Here is an 18,807-nt window from a genome sequence, read left to right as displayed (position 1 = left end):
TGTTATCTAGTGTTATAGAATTCCTTCGGTATTGCATTCCAAAATTGCAGCCAGAAATTCTGTCAGGCATATCCATCCTCCAGGACTATGTAGAAAGTTCTTGGTAAAACACAACCTCAGATTTCTTTCTTCTTACCTGTCTCAGATTCCTCCTTCTATTATAATATAAAAGAAATTGGTCTACAAATAAGTGTATACAAACAACATAAATTAACATGTGGAAATGTAGAAAATCTGTTTTTTCAATTTAGATAAACATTCAGATTGGGTTGTGTATGTGTGTGTCTGTGTGTGTGTGTGTTGGGAGTTTTATGAAAAAAGGACAGAAAAAAATTAAAAGGAGAACCAGAAATAGCTCACAGAAGCTCTGAAAATTAGAGTTCCACACAGTCAAAATGTTGCTCTGTAATGTTAAAAGTTTCTTTGGTTTTCATTTCCTATTCCAATTCTAAAAGAGAAAAAACCCAGCAGATCTCTTTCTTAAAATGAGGCAGTTTATAAATGCATTTGAAACAAAAATGAAAATTATTAGAAAGTAAATTAAATTACCAAATGCTTTCTATTAACTGTCCAAACAATAGTTTTAATTACCAAAAGCCACTCATTTCATGGACATATCAATAGAATACCTACTGTGCCCCTAAATTAGTGCTATTCCCGCTGTCTAGTGGCTTCACTCCACTCCACCCTATCTGTACCCACCCCCAGATACTATCCTACCTTCTGCAGCCTTAAAAACCCTGCTCAGGTGTTCTCTCTTTCGCAAAGATTTTTTAAACTCCAAAATGCACACATGCACACAGAGTTAATTGCACTGTTTGTGCTATTTCCCTGTGTCCCTACTGAAACTTATAACTATTACCACAAAACACACATCTGAGTCCCCACTAGATTGTTGCCTCCTCCAGGACAGGTATTGCATCTTATTCTTCTTTTATCCCCACCACCTAACACAATGACTGTAACTAAACAGGGCCTTGTTGAATTAGCTTAAGTTCTTAAAGTATTGGCAGTATCTTCATACTGCATTCAATTGCCACCTTTTTTCCCTAAAAATGTTTTTGAGGGCTTGAAATTGTCTTCAATTTTGCCACTACTAATCACTACCTGCAATTATTCTAGTTAACTAAAAGAGATCACATTTTCAGACGCACCTTCTACCATATGCCACTTGATGGCGCCAAAAGGTATTTTACAACATAGAAGCACTACAATTTTAGCTGGACGCAAAATACAAAGAAGCAAGATCTAAATAAGATTATTTTGACTGTTTTAATATAATAAATATTATTAATAATATAATAATTACCCACAGTTGTTAGTTATTGTGGAGGTTTTTTAATGATTCCCATTGATCTGGAAATTATGAAGGAATGAATAGAGAATTAAGATACATTAATGCAAACAATGGTATTTAGCTGTTGGTTATTGCGGAGTTTTTTAATACAATGGTATTTTGAGCCTTTAGAAAAAATGCAGAATTCAATGACTGAGACAAGTCTGATTTACCAAGCTAATGAAAAGTTCTACTTAGGCAAATGCTTTCAATAAACAATCAACTATAATATCTAACCTTCAGTTCCACCTCACGCATGTGCTATTACTTCTTCCCCACTCCATCAAGGATAAAAGATAAATAGCATAGGTAGAGGAAAACACAGCTGTGAAGAGGAAAAGTCAACTACCAACAGTAGTAAATGTCGGGCCTTAGTAAGTTGAAGGGTCTACAGTGCATAGTCAAGCGCTTTTATATCCAAGCACTGGAGGAAGCAAAGGGATAACAAAATTCCTCTCATTAATCTATTTTTAGGACCCAGGCAGGAGGAGAATTTGAACAATTGTACATGCTTGAAAATATAACGTATTATTTGTTCACAGTAGATTGAACACACATGCAAAAAACAGTTGACCCTCAAGATGGAAAAACATTATTTTCTAAAAAAATGTATTTTGATATCTTGCCCTCACCTATCATTCATTCGGATTGCTCATGCACCTTGATATTAGAGATGTAACTTCTAATTACTAAATCACTAGCAAAAAAAAGAGAGAGAGAGAGAGAGAGAAAAACAGTTTCAAGTGAAAGGCAGCTTTTGACTATCTCTCCTGTAGCAAAATAGTCCTTGAAATGTAGCTAATCCAGTAAATACTAAGTGTTTAGATGCATGCTATTTTCCTAATAAAGTTTCTTAAACAAAGTATTTTATTGGCTATGCAAAAGCTCTGTAACTGCAGATGAGAGAGTTGAGAGGGAACTGCTGAATGGGGTACTGCTGTCTTCTGGATATAATATAAATATAAATACGACTTGCAAGAAAGATACAAAAATCCTAAACAGAGGTGATCTTTATTTTCTCCTTTATATTATTCCGTATTTTCTAAATGTTCTTAAGTGACCTTTCATAATCAAAGAAAAATAATGACAACTCTGACCATGCCAGGGGTCAGCAGCAAGCCAAAAGACAGAGTTGACAGTCTGGATACAGGAAGAGCTTGAGGCATATAGTAGGGCCTTAAAAGAGATTTTAGGCCTCCTGGATGAATGAACGAATTGGAGACTCTGTCCTCATAGAGATGTTTAAGAGAAGACTTACAGGGGGGAGCAGGAACTCTGGTCCTGAAGTCCAGGCACCCAGACAAAGGAAAGACAATATCCAGAAATCAAAGCGGTAAAAACTGAGGTTGACAAAATAACACATCAAGTAGACTTCAAATCAGTAAAAGCAGATGAGAATTTAGCCTAAAAATATGCAAAGTACTTATTTGGGTAAAGCAACATCAAACATAACATTGATTCATTCTTGGAACCATTCTATTCCTTGAAGTTTCCTTCTCACCCTTCCATTCAGGCATCATTCTGCTCAGTTAATGAGACAACTGTGCCAAGTACCCAATTTTATTAAATGCATAGGGCATTTTAAAAATTGATTTAATACATGGCAGTGGTAACTTCTTTCTTCTTAAAGAATGCCTTACCTCCAGAAGCCATGGCTTTAATTTTCTATCCAACAAAATATCAAATCCCAGGACCTCAAAGCAGACGCTTTCACTTCCTGGAGGTTGACCAGGTCTGCACATTCGATATGCATGCAGGACATGAGGCTCTGCTACAATCAAAGTCTTTACCACCAATTCCTATAAGGAGTATAATAAAAGAGGGAGAAATGTCTTATTGCTTTGTATCTCATTTACACATGTGGATACACACCTACCTTCCTGGCAAGGTTTACAAAACTCTATGGCATCCAGCCCCTGCTGCTCTGACTTCATTTCAGCCAATTCTTCCCCCTGTCCACTATGCTCCAGCCATATTCACCTTCTTTGGGCTCCTCAGGTGAGCGATGCTTTCTCCTGCCTTAGGTCCTTTGCACTAGCTGTTTCCTCTTCCTGGAATGCTCTGCCCTGATATTCCCATGCCTGGCCCCTTGATACTCAGAGAGGCCTTCCTTGACCTCCATCATGTCTTACAGCACCGCCCTATTTAATGCTATACACAGCATATAACCAGTGATATTTTCCTATTTTTTCAGATCAGGGTCCTTGACTGTCTTATTTATGATTCCATTCCCCGCGCCTACAATAGTGCTTATCATTTAGTAGATACTCGAAAAACTTTTGTGAATAAATAAATAAAATAAAACTTGATAAGTGTGGCTTCTCTTTGTTAAATAAAGTAAGGGTAGGAACACATGCTAGCCTTCACAGTAACAATAGAGAAGGGGGTGAGATAGGAAGGAGCGACAAGGAAAAAACATTCCAAGGAGAGAAAATTATTTCACAAACAATATTACAGAACCTCCACTTAGACAAAGACTTAAAGGGCTACAAGGACAGAATCTATGAGGTTTAGTTGTCTTTGTGCAACAATCAGTTTGTAATTCTTAAGATTTTTCTGAGATGAAAGTTCTGCCAATTAAAGAACCAATTAAAAACATTTTCTGTGAGAAAATTCTTAATGCTACCAGGATGATTTGCTGATTCTAATAAAGAAAAGTTGGTTTACTGAAGTTTAAGAACAAGCTATAGGTTGTGGCAAAACTGTCTAACTGGTTTTTGCTTGGAATATACTGCCTTTATAACTGCCTATCTATCGGTACTGGCAAATTAGCAGGGCAGTTAAGAACTTGGCTCTAAAGTCAGACTTCCTGAGTTGATTCCTGGCTTTGCTACTTGCTGGTCATGCAACTTTGGTCATGTTGCTTTAAACTTTGTGAGTCTCATTTTTCCAAAAGTAAGCTAGGAATAGCAATAGTATCTGCCACAAAAAAAATGAAGTAAGGACAAAATAGATTTCCTGTAAAACTCTCAACATAGTGTCTAGAACAGAGTAAACCTTCCACAAGTGTTAGCTACTTTACTACTACTGTTTGTTATTCTATAATTCCTGTAAAATTCCACCTCACGATTCAGATCAAACACAGATATTCAAATTCCTGGTGAAAGTAGCAAAATTTATTTGATGGGCGAAAATAGCTAAGAGAGACGGTAACTTCTCTGTTTACCCAGAACTTCAGCCCAGATCTTATATGGGGTAAGTGTCAGAAGTGCTGGGAGAGGTTGTAATCAGAAAATTTTGTTCAAAAGAACAAATGCATGGTAACACCATAGTATGTCAAGAAAAAAGACAAAAAGCTACTTTATATAAATCTTCGGAAGTATGACTGAAACCACTTGAGAGTAGGAAAAGAAAATAAAAACTTTGGCTAATATCTGTCTCTATAAAAAAAGACAGGCTGGGAAAAAATGAATATTAACTAATAGACCTCAAAGACATATCTGCCTTTGCTACATAGAAAACAACACGAGAATATGAAGGCAACATTGTAAATATATGTGAAAATCAAGAGAGACAGAACCAAACACAAATTCCACTAATGTTTTGAGAATTTTTATCATAGTGCCATTACTTTGAAACATGATTTTTATATTTGTACCATAAGTATATAAAACATATTCAGTAAAGATGGTTTTATGAGTGATTATAATTATTTTTAATATTCATGGTCTGTTTTTCTACTGATTTTCTTATTCATTCTTGACCGAAAGCACACAGCTCTATTCTTGATAGGGGGTACTGACGAATGTTAGTACAATCATATGTAGATGATTCCTTTTTAGAGAAATTATCCCCCAAAAAAGAGGTCATTGAAAAAGTCTTAAATTCATGGAATTTGTAAACTGAGGCATTAAGGTAAAAATTTACTACATAATTACCTTCTCTACTTTCTCCTGTCATTATCTTTTTACATTATCCCATTGATTCACCTTAAATAGATATTTATATAAAGCATACACAACTCTTAATAAAGAAAGCAAATTTTCAAAAAATTACATAAATGCAGAGAGCTTGATATGACAATCATAATAAAAGTACTTGGAAAATGTAAAAATTTCTTGATCATTAATGAATTGGTTGCTTATTGATTATGTATCTATACCTAATGCAGCCAAGAGTAATACAAATTTACCCATTTATACAAGAGATCATGAAATGAGTCAGATCTTAATAGGCATACATTGGCCATGTTTAGAAAATGGTCATATCTAAATATTATACTTTGAGCTCAAACAGAAAAGTTAACATCCATACTCTCTTATTAGGATTAGTCTTACTTGTATATCTTCTCCTAATTTAATTATGCGGGAAAAGTACCACTTAAGAATAATGCATATAAACATAATGATGCTTATATTTCTCTCTGATTCTTTCTATACATTCCTCACCAAAACAGACCACAGGATCTACCTTTTCACAAAGACATCCCCTTAGAAACAAGCCAATATGGAAGTGGGAAAATTTGGTAAAGAAACAAAAGGTGGCCAGAGGGAATATGAAACTATTTTGGTCTCACTGATCTAGATATATTCATTAAACCATCCAGGTTCATCTTGTATGACCTTCCATCAATGAGCTAGTGTCCAAAAATAGTGAATTTTACCACTTTGATGCTTCTTACTGCCTGTGACAGTCAACTATCATTATTAGAATATATTTTGGAATTTCCATAAAATTGGCCTTAGTAAAATAAATACATAGATAAACAAACACAGCATTGTTGTAATCAAATTTCTAGTTTGGTGATTTTAGTCTCTCGTGAAGATGTAATAGAAAGCTAACAAATTGATGACTATCTCATCAAATCAAGCTAATGAATATCTTTGGTGCAGACCTTACATTTTCATAAATTTTGAATTAGTTGCCAACATTTATAAATCAGGAGATGTATGACTTCTATTGACAAATTAGAAGAATGATCTATGCTAGGACTAAAACACCATGCGGCACCAATATGTGCTGAGCAGTAGCCACTCCCTCCCCCCTTCAGCCTGCATATACTCTTCAAATTACCTCAGTGCCCAGCACACCCTGCTTTCGTCTCTCTAAACCACTTCACTCCTTCTTACTTGCCTGATACATAAGGACAATCAGATTAAAAAAATCGACCAAACAAAATAATCAACAAAAGGATAATATAATGATGCTAAATTTTCTCTCTAATTGATTCTCTCAGTGAGACAGACTGAAGCCCAACTAACTCAACTTTGATGGCCATTTTCCAGGACAGATTTATTTGAATTATAAACTATTCACCTCAAAAAATGAGCTGAATCAAATTGTGCAGCCTAACCATATTGTGTTTTTAATACACATTCCTCTGACTTTAAATACCATTTTAATCCCTCTGCTGGAATTAATAAAGTATCTGCTTCACCAAAGTTATCTTCTTAAGAGTTGCTTCCTTTACTCTCATTACCCTCACCACGTGGAATTTCATCCATTGCCATGGTTTTCATTATACATAATTGAAATATATTTCAAATTTACACTTTTAACTGCATGCATGACTTTTCTACCTGAGACTGCATTTCAAATCCAATGTGTCTAAAGTGAAATTCATCACCATAGCTTTATGGACTTTTAAAAACTCAGTTGAGGTGTCAGTGCCTCCAGAAAGTCCTCCTACTATTCTTATTCCCCCACAAACTACTACATTTGATTTTCCTCTACACCCCCACAGAATCCAATGCATGTTTCTGTTATTGCACCTCCTACATAGCATTTTATTACCAATTTATGTGCTGGATTTTCCTACCCGGCTCTAAGTTTTTTAACGGCTAGAGCTATGGGTTAAACATCTTCAGATTCACAGAACCAGGTGTATTCTAGGGATTCAAAAAACATTTATTGAATGAATAAACAAATGGATAATCTTCTCAAAATAAATTCCTTCCTACCCTATTTCAAATAATGCCACCACCATTCTCCCTATAATTCCTGCTTAAAACTGCAGAGGGATTTCTGAATACTACTTCTCCCCCATCCTTGACATTCAGTTAATTCCAATGTTTACTTCATTGTCACCTGTTCTACAAGCTCATAGGTCCCACTGTGATTCAATTCAGGCCCTTCCTCTCAATGAAATTACTATAAGAGCCTCCCAAATGCACCCTCTTCCTTGTCTTCACTCTAATTCATCTTGTACTCACTGCATGTACTATTTTTTTGCCTCAAAAACTTAAGTGAATCCCACTGATTACCAAATCGAATTTTATTTTTTAGCTCTAAAACCAGCCTCCACATATTTTTTCATCCTTAAGCTCCACTCTTCCATAAAGGCCATATATGCCAATGGTCAACTCATCAAGGGGCTCATACCTCCAAGCTTTCACTTATGCTTTTGCCTCTGTCTGGAATTCCTTCCCCCCCACCTCTGGCAGTAAAACTTCCTATTCATCTATTACAAGTTCCACCTCCTTCATGAAAACACATTTCATCTGCCCAGTGTAATGTATTCTGTTCTTATTTGACATCCCTGATGGTCCTTTAAATTAATGCTGAGGAAAGGTAGCTATAATTGCAGAATGGTATAATCTTACTGAAATATCACTCCAAAACTTAGCAACATCATGTTCATTTGCTTGTAGGAATTCTGTAAACCATTTGATGGAACGTTTGCTGCCTTTGTTTTCAGTTTCATCCCTTTCAAAATGCTCATTATGCTTGTTCACAGAGTAGTTTGTCAGATGCATGTATAACTGGGTCTGTAACAAGTAAAAACCAAAGTTGTTATTACCTGTGAGACTCTAGAACTGTGAGATTTCACAGAAAATAAGGCATTCAAAGACTAAAGATAATTTTAAAGTCTAAAATTCAGATTGACAATTTCATGGTTATTTATCTAACTTTCAAGTTAAATGAAATGGTACATTTCTCTTAAAAGGATTGAGAATTTAATCATCTACAGAATTAATTTTTATATATAACATATATTCAAAGTATGTTGAATATAATATATATTCAAAATATATCTACCACAAAGATTAAATTAACAAAAATATATAGAGTAATTAAATTAAAATGTGATGCTCTGTATTGCGAAGCAAGAAAAATGCTCTAAGTTTCTTTTTGTTTTTTTTAATTTGTTTTTAATATTTTTGGCTACTTACAGTTTCATCCCAATTTGTGTTGGGCAAGGAATTTTCTGAGAGATTATTTGATCTCTTTTCAAAGAAGTAAAAATAAATGAAAGATCGGATAAGTAGCATAAACCAAGAAACAGCACTACGAAGCAACACCTGCCCTCCCATATTGACTGAGAGGCCAATTTAGCCGGGTAACGCACTACACTTAGAGTCAGCAGATGGAACACACCACACAACGTTGTGCAGATGTCTAAATGATTAACAGTAAATTTTTAGTGTTTTATATTGTGGTTCTTATGTCTTAGTCTTTTTATATTTTTACATTTGTTGCTACTGTTTTCCTCATATAAATTTCCAAAAAAGTCCAAAATTTAAAACTTCTCGTACTTGTCAATTCAGCACATCTAATAGCTCCTTATCAATCTAGCATAAACATTCATCAAGTCTCTCCTTAATTCCTACCCTCATTGATCCTACTCTCAAAGATTACTTCACATAGCAATGTAGAATCAAAATGAACATATATATATATATATTTCGTGCAAATGATTAGTAAAATTTTGATTTGTTAATGACCAACTATATTCATATCATATTTTACTTCCACTGTAGATACTTTGATCTAAGGTATTGAAATCTTTGAAGCAAATACATAGAACTGATCTTTTGTTATATGTTGTACATTAACCCATGGGCCCACCACTCAGTAAGAATTTATTCTTTCACCTGCTAAGCAATATTTAAGGAGCACCTACTATGTGCAGGAATTTGTGCTGGTACTGTAGATTCAAAGATGAAAGAGATAGAGACAGCTCCTGCCCTGACAAAACTTAGAAAAAGCTTTAAATTAAGTGATACTTAAAAGAAGGGCATAAACTTTCTGCTTGTCTGATTTTAAGTCCTTGATTTTTTGTTAAAGAAGGAAATTAATCAAACAGAACATTTTGTGGGTTCCAAAATATAAATCTCTCTTTAATTAAAAAAAAAAAAGAGGGCTGGGAAATAATATTTTGAGGAGCTCTCCATCTGACGAGAACTTCCTAAAACAAATAGTAACAGTAGTAGTCATAAGCCATCCTTGTGAAAAAGTGGGCAAGAAATAGAACTTTCCATTTTTCTTAAAACATCATCTTTGTAAGTTGGATTCACACTTCCAGTTTCACAAAAATGCCCTTCAAATGGTTCACCGCCAGGTGGCCATTTGCCATAAGGAAAAGTAAAGCTAGCTATGAATATATAATACAATACGCAGACGGTGAAAATGATGAGTTTGTTACAAAATGCATGTTCATTATTTTAAAAGATTAGAAATTTAAAAAAAAAACAGAAAGAAGGAAAAAAATACACAGTACTCTGCAATCCAAAAACAACAAAAGAGAACTTTGGTTTATTTTTTCTAGCTTTTTCCCCAAAATTTAACTTCAATTGTGATATCACCTTACATAAAATGTTTGTATTTCACTTTTTTATTTTTTCATATCCTAATCTAGGAATTCAATCAAGAAATGTTGGAGATAAATGAGGTACACTGACGTTCATGTAGAACACCCGTGCATGTGAAAACTAAAGCTAGGAGCTAAAATGATTCAAGAGGACCTGGCAGTGAGACTCAGAGCCCACATTTCCTTACTCTTAATCTATTATGATGCCCCTAATCCAGTGTACTTAAGTAAATTATATGCACATAATTTAACATATTAGAATAAACTACTTTATCACCTAAATGACTGTGTCTTCTCATTTATAATATTATAAAACACTTCCTATCTGTCTTAGATACATATAATCCATTCCTACCCACTCCAACTACTTTAATTATAATTTATGAACCCACAAGTCCGAAATTATGCCTCTTGCTCAGATATCTCTTCTGAACTTATGACCCGAACTGGATATCCAAATGCCTATGGTGTAGATCCAGTTGGAGTTGCACAGGCATGTCGAGCCAAACACGCTGGCTTTCCTGAACAGCACTGAAATATATATGTCTGAATATGATTAAAAGAAAATTTAGACTGTATATATAGCAGAATAAAAAATTTTTTTAAATCTATACAACTATGCTAAATTCAAATTTTTAAAAATCTATACAATTATGCTAACCGGTGAACCCTAAATTAAACTACTGACTTCAATTAATATTATGATTATAAAAATGTGCTATCATCAATTGTAACAAATATCCATACAAATGCAAGGTGTTGGTGGTGGGGTGGTTTATGGGAATCCGTATTTTATGTATGATTATTCTATAAACCCACAATTTCTCTAGAAAAAAAACTATAGGTATGACTTGCATAAATTTTATGGATGCATAATAGAAATCTTAATGCAAAAATATCTACAAAGAGCTCTATTTAATAGATGTTAAGATGCACAACGAAATTGCTAATTTAGTTCTCTAATTTGCATGTGGTCAATTTATGGTTTTATACTTCTATTTGTCTTCTAATAAAAATTAATTATTTTATTTTCCTGATTCTTTTGCTTATTCTGTTACACATACTTTCTTCCACATCCCTACATCTTTAGCACTACCTATCATGTGATGCCTGATCGAATGCCACCTCCTCCACAAGGATCTGAGCACAATCTATCCCTACATTAAACTCCATATTTTCCTCAATGTCATATCATGTTTCAGTTCTATGACAGTCATTTCTGTACAGGGTCACTGCATAAAGATCTCTGCTCTGAAATCCAGGCTTGTGCTCATAGCGCTCAAAGCATTTTCCTAATTAAGTCTCCCTGTAGCAGACACTATTTTTTCTAATTTTCACAAAGCTGCCTGTTAAGTTATCAGTTTTGTTTGAGAATACAGTTCTTCCTGACAATAAAAACCTGAGACCAGGAAATGTGAGTCATACAGTCTTTATATATAAGGGGTGCTTTAAAACTACATGTTAGTGGTGAATGCACAACTATGATTATAACAAAAGCCACCGATTGAACACTTAGGATGGATTGCAGGGTGCATGAACAAAACTGTTAAAAAAAAAAGAGAAACATATTTTTTAAAAAGTACATGTTGAACAAATCAATGAGACCATAAAGTGTGTCTGATATCACTTACCAAATTGGACTCATTGGGAGGTATATACTTCTCTGTTCCCATTCGCACAAGTCCATCATGGTACAGAAATATTTTTAGGGGATCACACGATGTTACCAGAATATAAATTCGTAAATCAAACTTGTAACCTTCCATTAGGAAAGGTTTTTCAATGTATTCCTGGACAATCAAATGATCCTGAGATGGAAGTTTGTCACCATTTCTTATCAAAGAAATCCTATATTTAAAGAAAAGAATAAAAAAGATAGTATAGTATAGAGCAAATATGTTTACAGGCAAAGAATACACCAAATGAGAAAATGGCAGAGTAGGGAGCTCCAAAAGTGTGTACCTCCACAAAAACAATATCAGAATCAACTTTTTCAGAACTCCAGAAAGCAAGTAAAAGCCTGCAACAACTGGGGAACACTTAATCAAGAAAAAACAGCTGAATCTGGGTAAGAGAGCTTTGTGGCTTTTCAACTTACTTTGGCCACACACCTCACATCTCAACTCTGCAAAGGCCTTGAACAGCCCACATTCCTGGTATAGTTATAGGTTCTGGAGGGAGCAGAGTGGGCCTTATTCTTGTGGTTGTGTGTTTCAACCTGTCTGGTGGCTCCCTGGAGGACTTCACAGGCTTGATTTTAGCTTCCTAACTCAGAACTCTCCCAGAGCTGAGGTAGGCTACCCAGCAAATAACTGACAACAACAACAACAAAAAAAAGGCAAATGTATTAGTCCCTGCTGCCAAGGACAACAAATAAGAATTGAAGCAATCAGTATTCTAATTAAAAAAGGAATAAAGGCTGGGGAATGAGAATCTTTGAAAAAAAAAAATTAGGGCTTCAAAAAGCTCTGGCATATTCCTGAGAATTTAGAAAGCCACAAGAATGCCCAGAGCTGGACACATGTTCAGGAAACACCTGAGAAAGCCCTAAGCTCTCACCTCCAACTGATCTTCAGGCGCTACACAAATAGAAAGTGAAAGCTAAGGCACATGTAAACTGCCTCACTAAGAGTTGACAGTGTATCCTCAACACCCACATACAGCTCTGCTGCAAAGGCTGGGCAATTTTGCTGTTTTGGGTTCTGCATATTTAAGGCAATCTCTGTTCAACCAGCAACTGACCACTAAGCTAACAGAACTGAGACTTTAGTGGTCACACACAACAAAGAATACATACTTTATAAATTAATTCAGAAAAGTCTCTAAACAAATGACAATTACTACAACAATCAGCAACAATAAACTCTGCAGAGGAGGAAGAATCCGATTGCCAGAGCTGCTACATCATAATATTTAAAATGTCCAGTTTTCAACAAAAAATTATGAGGCATGCAAATAAACAAGAAAATATGGCCCATATACAAGGAAAGTATAATTAATATAAAATGTTCCTTTGGAAGCCTGACATTGGATTACTGAACAATCAACTCTTTTAAACATGCTCAAAGAGCTAAAGGAAACCATGAAAATGATCTATCAACAAACAGAGAATATCAAAAATAGAGAAATTATAAAAAGAGAACCAATCAGAAATTCTGGAGTTGAAAAAATACAAGAACTGAAATGAAAAATTCACTAGAGGAGCTAACAACAGATTTGAGCAGGCAGAAGAAAAAATCAGCAAACTTGAACACAGGTAAACCTATTGAGAATATCCAGTCTGAGGAACAGAAAGCAAAAAAGAAAGAGGAAAAATGAACAAAAACAAAGAGACCTGTGGGACACTGAGAGTGTACCAACATACAATAGACATAGTGGGAATCGCAGATGGAAAAGAAAAAGAGAACATGTGGAAAAAATATTTGAAGAAATAATGGCAGAAAATGTCCCAAATTTGATGAAGAACATTAATCTATACATCTAAGAAGCTCAATAAACTAAAAGGTTAAAAACAAAAAATCCACACCAAGACATGCTGTAGTCAAACTGTCAAAATCCAAGGGAAAGAATCTTGAAAGCAGCAAGAGACAAGTAACTTGTCATGCACAAGGGCTGCTCAATAAGATTACCAGCTGATTTCTCATCACAAATAATGAAGACCAGAACATAGTCAGATGACATATATTCAAAATGCTGAAAGAAATATATAAACAAGAATTCTATATCTGGCAAAACTATCCTGCAAGAATGAAAGAGAAATTAAGACATTCCCAGATAAGCAAAAGTTAAGGAAGTTTGTTATCAATAAAGACCTGCCCTACAGAAATGCTAAAGGGAGTCCTTTGGGCTGAAACAAAAGATACTAGACAGTAATTCAAGAAAGAAACAAAAACACCAGTAAGGACAATTATATAGGCAAATATAAAAGCTAGTATTACTGTATTTTGGTTTGTAACTACACTTTTTTCCTATGTGATTTAAAAGACAACTACATAAGACAATAATTATAAATCTATGTTGATGGGCACATAATATGTAAACCATAAACTTGTGACAATAAGAACATAAAGAGGTGGGAGGAGAAGCTATGTAGGAGCAAAGTTTTTGTATATTATTGAAAGTTGTTATTAATTCAAACCATACTGTCAAAAATTGAGATGTTAATTGTTATCCCAGGTTTACCAAGAACATAATTCAAAAATATGTAGTGAAAGAAAGAAAAAGGGAATTAAAATTGTAACACTAGAAAATACGGAACAAATGAGGAACAAAAACGGTATAAGACATATAGAAAATAAATAGCAAAATGGCAGAAGTCCTTCTATATTAGTAATTATATTAAATGTAAACAGATTAAACTCTCCAATTAGAGGACTGGGTTTGGTATAACGAATTTTAAAAATTATTCAACTATAGCTATCTACAAGAGACTTAAAACACCAATAGAAAGTGAAAGGATGGAAAAAGATATTCCATGCAAACAGTAACTAAAATGTGAGCTTGAGTGGCTATACTAATATCAGACAAGACAGCCTTTAAGACCAAAATTTTATAAGACACAAAGAAGGACGTTATATAGTGATAAAAAGAAGTCAATCCATTAAGAAGACATAACAATCATAAACATATCTGCACCTAAAACATCCAAAATATATACAGCAAAAACTGACAGAATAGAAAGGTGAAACAGACAGTTCAAAAGTTCACTTTCAATAATGGATAGAACAACTAGACAGAAGATTGGTAAGGAAATAGATACTCATCAGATGAGAAAGGTATCCTTTACTGATGTGCTACCATATTACGTGAGATAAACCCTGGCAGCACAGAATATCCTTTCATTCCAGCTACTTTTTAATACTATCATCAAAATAAATCAGAAGATTACTGTTTATTCAAAGAAAATATTCATGAAATAAATTCTGCTCTGCTAAATATAATGTTCTTAACATCAAAATTGAGGAAAACTTCAATTATCCACCCCTCAAAAATATTTCCTGTGATACTAAAATACAGGAAGCCAACTTTACCTTAAGTAATCAATATAAAATTCCTCCTAATAGTACTTGATGTTTATTTGTAAATGACTAAACTATGGTTAAAGATAATGTAGGACTGAATTATTAAATATTGATTAAAAGTTAAAAGGAAGTTTGTCGGGCAATAGTTTACACAGTAACTACATTTCCAAATCTTTTTTCGCCACAGCATTTTAAATCAAAAGATTAAAATTATTCATGTCTGGGAGGGGAGGAAGATGGCGGATTAGGAGAGACAGGACAAAAAAGGTCTCCATGAAAGATACTAGATAAAAGATAGAAAGTGCTCCAGAATACCAGTTCCAGCAATGCACCAGCTGGCCAAGGCCTGCTAAATCCACAGGGACCATGCACTTAGTGAAACCAAGAGCCTGCATTCTGAAATGAGAGAGTGAGCCTGCTGGAGAACCAGCAGCCATGCCATGGTCAGGAGAAAACAGGGGTTGGCATTTGCAGACAGATGAGTTTAAAAACCCAAAAGTGGCAGTGGATCCAGCAGTGAGAGCCGCATAGGTAGCGCAGTGGGAAGTACTTTCCACAAAACACACACAGGCTTCAGTAGCTGGCATGGATGATAGCCTTTCACACAGCTGGAGCTAATTGTCCTGGAGCTAAAAAGGCGGAAGTCTGCGAAAAGGGGGAAATTGCCCACCCCATACATCCATCTTCTCCGTGGGCTGGGAACACCCTGCAGGGTGCCGTGGGCCAGAGCCACTCCACACACCCCAGCTCCACAGGAGTGCTTCACCAAAACTGCAGACACACCACAATATCTGGTGTGCGTGATAGACTTTCACACACCCGCAGCTAATTGTTCCGGAGATAGAAAGGCAGAGGTCCACAAAAAAGGGGGAAATTGCCATGCCCCATACAGCCATCTTCTCAGCAGACTGGGGACGCCCCTGAGAGATGCAGCAGCACAGCACTTCCCTTGCGGACTGAGCTCACCTGTGACATTGCACTGACTTCCCCACGTGAAGGCCCTTGGAGGTGGAACCCACAAAGAAGCCCCAGGGGCCATACATCAAAACCAGGAACTTGTGGGTCTGTAGCAGAGACAAACCGTGCAGAGATTTAACCAAAAGTCTGGACCCTTACAACAGGTATAAGTCTCCAGGAACACCTGGGAGATTTGATTATTAAAGCCGCCCTCCCTTCCTAACCACTCAGACACACGCCCAACATTCAGGGCAGGCAGCATCAACTACACATGGAAATTTGGTGCACCAATTGAACCCCTGCAAGATTCAGACACCCACACACCACAAAGACAAAGTTGGGGAGAAACAGCTTGAAAGGAATAGGTGGCTTGTGGACACCACGTGCTGGTTAGTCAGAGAAAGTGTATGCCACCAAGCTGTAGATCTGACAAATTAGAAATAAGTGTTCAAATAAGCCTACATATCCTAAAAGAACCCTATCAAGATAAACAAATGCCAAGAGGACAGAAACAACAGAAAATTTTAAAGCATATGAAGAAACCAGAAGACATGGATAACCCAAACCCAGACCCCCAAATCAAAAGATCAGAGGATACACACTACTTGGAACAATTAATCAAAGAACTAAAGACAAACAACCAGATCATGCCACAGGATACAAAGGAAATGAAGAAGACCCTAGAAGAGCATAAAGGAAAATTTGCAAGAATATATTAAAAAAACATGACCTTATGGAAATTAAAGAAACTGTTGATCAAATTAAAAAGATTCTAGACACTCACAGTACTAGACTGGATGAAGTTGAGCAGCGAATCAGTGACCTCGAAGAAGACAATGGAATGTGAAAGAACAAAAGAAAGAATGGGGAAAAAATCTAAAAAATCGAAATGGATATCAGAGACATGATGGACAATATAAAATGCACAAATATAAGAATCATTGGTGTTCCAGAACGGGAAGAGAAGGGTAAAGGACCTGGAAGACTATTCAAAGAACTTGTTGGGGAAAACTTCCCAAACCTTCTAAACAACATAAATACAGAAATTATAGATGCCCAGTAAACTCCAAACAGAATAAATCCAAATAGACGCACTCCAAGACATACACTGATCAGACTGTCAAATGCAAAACAGAAGGAGAAAACTCTGAAAACAGCAAGAGAGAAACAATTCACCACTTACAAAAGAAAAAGCATAAGACTAAGCACTGACTACTCAGCGGCCACTATGGAAGCGAGACGGCAGTGGCATGACATATTTAAAATTCTGAAAGAGAAAAACTGCCAAACAAGAATTCTTTATCCAGCAAAGCTCTCCTTCAAATTTCAGGGAAAGCTTAAATTGTTCACAGATAAATGCTGAGAGAATTTGCTAACAACAGACCTGCCCTACATGATACACTAAAGGGAGCCCTACTGACACAGATACAAAGAAAGGAGAGAGAGGTATGGAAAAAGGTTCAAAACTAAAGACATTCAGTATGGATACATTAAAGGACATTAAGAAAGAGATGGGAAAAATATATCCAATAAACATAAGCCAAAGGATAGGATGGCTGATTCAAGAAATGCCTTCACAGCAATAAAACTGAATGCAAATGGATTAAACTCCCCAATTAAAAGATATAGATTGGCAGAATGGATTAAAAAATATGAACCATCAATATGTTGCATAAAAGAGACTCATCTTAGACACAGGGACAAAAAGAAATTGAAAGTGAAAGGATGGAAAAAATATTTCATGAAAACTACGGCCAAAAAAAAAAAAAAACAGGCATAGCAATATTAATCTCAGATAAAATACACTTTAAATGCAAGGATGTTATGAGAGACAAAGAAGACCACTACATAATAATAAAAGGGACAATTCAACAAGAAGAAATAACAATCATAAATGTTTATGCAGCCAATCAAGGTGCCACAAAATACAAGACAAACATTGGCAAAACTAAAGGAAGCAATAGATGTTTCCACAATAATTGTGAGAGACTTCAACACATTACTCTCTCCTATAGATAGATGAACCAGACAGAAGACCAATAAGGAAACTGAAAACCTAAACAATCTGATAAATGAATTTGAATTAACAAACATATATCAAACATTACATCCCAAATCACCAGGATACAAATTCTTCTCTAGAGCTCATGGAACTTTCTCCAGAATAGACCATATGCTGGGCCATAAAATAAGCCTAAGCAAATTTTTTAGAACTAAAATTATTCAAAGCACATTCTCTGATCACAATGGAATACAATTAGAAGTCAATAACCACCAGAGACTTAGAAAATTCAAAAATACTTGGAGGTTAAACAACACATTCCTAAACAATCAGTGGGTTAAAGAAGAAATGGCAAGAGAAATTGCTAAATATATACAGATGAATAAAAATGAGAACACAACATATCAAAACCTATGGGATGCAGCAAAAGTGGTACTGAGGGAGAAATTTATAGTCCTAAATGCATACATTAAAAAAGAAGAAAGAACTAAAATTGAAGAACTAATGGAGCAACTGAAGAAACCAGAAAATGAACAGCAAACGAATCCTAAACCAAGTAGAAGAAAAGAAATAACAAGGATTAAAGCAGAAATACACGACATCAAGAACACAAAAACAACAGAGAGACTAACTAATACCAAAAGTTGGTTCTTTGAAAAGATCAACAAGATTGACAAGCCCTAGCTAGACTGACAAAATCAAAACAAAAGATGAACATATAAACAAAATAATGAATGAGAGAGGTGACATTACTGTGGATCCTGAAGAAATTAAAAAAATTATAAGAGGATACTATGAACAACTGTATGCCAACAAACTAGATAAAGTAGAGGAAATGGATAATTTCCTAGAAACATAAACAAGCCAGACTGACCAGAGAAGAAATAGAAGACCCCAACAAACCAATCACAAGCCAAGAGATCCAGTCAGTCATCAAAAAGCTTCCCACAAATAAATGCAC

At 35.3% G+C, this 18,807-nt stretch overlaps 1 protein-coding gene across 15 annotated transcripts in view; it reads right to left on the bottom strand.

Annotated features, from left to right (window-relative positions):
* TTLL7 (tubulin tyrosine ligase like 7) overlaps nt 1-18,807 on the bottom strand; it is a 197,490-nt gene that overhangs the window by 78,197 nt on the left and 100,486 nt on the right. For all 15 annotated transcript variants that reach the window (XR_005215330.1, XR_005215331.1, XM_037826780.1 and 12 more), the window contains 3 exons: nt 11,498-11,714; nt 7,879-8,043; nt 2,977-3,135 (listed from right to left, as the gene is read on the bottom strand). Coding sequence is in view for 13 of the 15 variants with exons in the window: in XM_037826780.1 (XP_037682708.1) it covers nt 2,977-3,135; nt 7,879-8,043; nt 11,498-11,714 (541 nt within the window). In the remaining 2 variants the exon portion in view is untranslated. The remainder of the gene's footprint in view (nt 1-2,976; nt 3,136-7,878; nt 8,044-11,497; nt 11,715-18,807) is intronic.

This window comes from Choloepus didactylus, chromosome 2, assembly GCF_015220235.1.
Source record: "Choloepus didactylus isolate mChoDid1 chromosome 2, mChoDid1.pri, whole genome shotgun sequence".
In the NCBI taxonomy this organism is placed as follows: Eukaryota; Metazoa; Chordata; class Mammalia; order Pilosa; family Megalonychidae; genus Choloepus; species Choloepus didactylus.
Note: the sequence above shows the minus strand (reverse complement) of the source record. Positions and strands in the feature narration are given on the sequence as shown.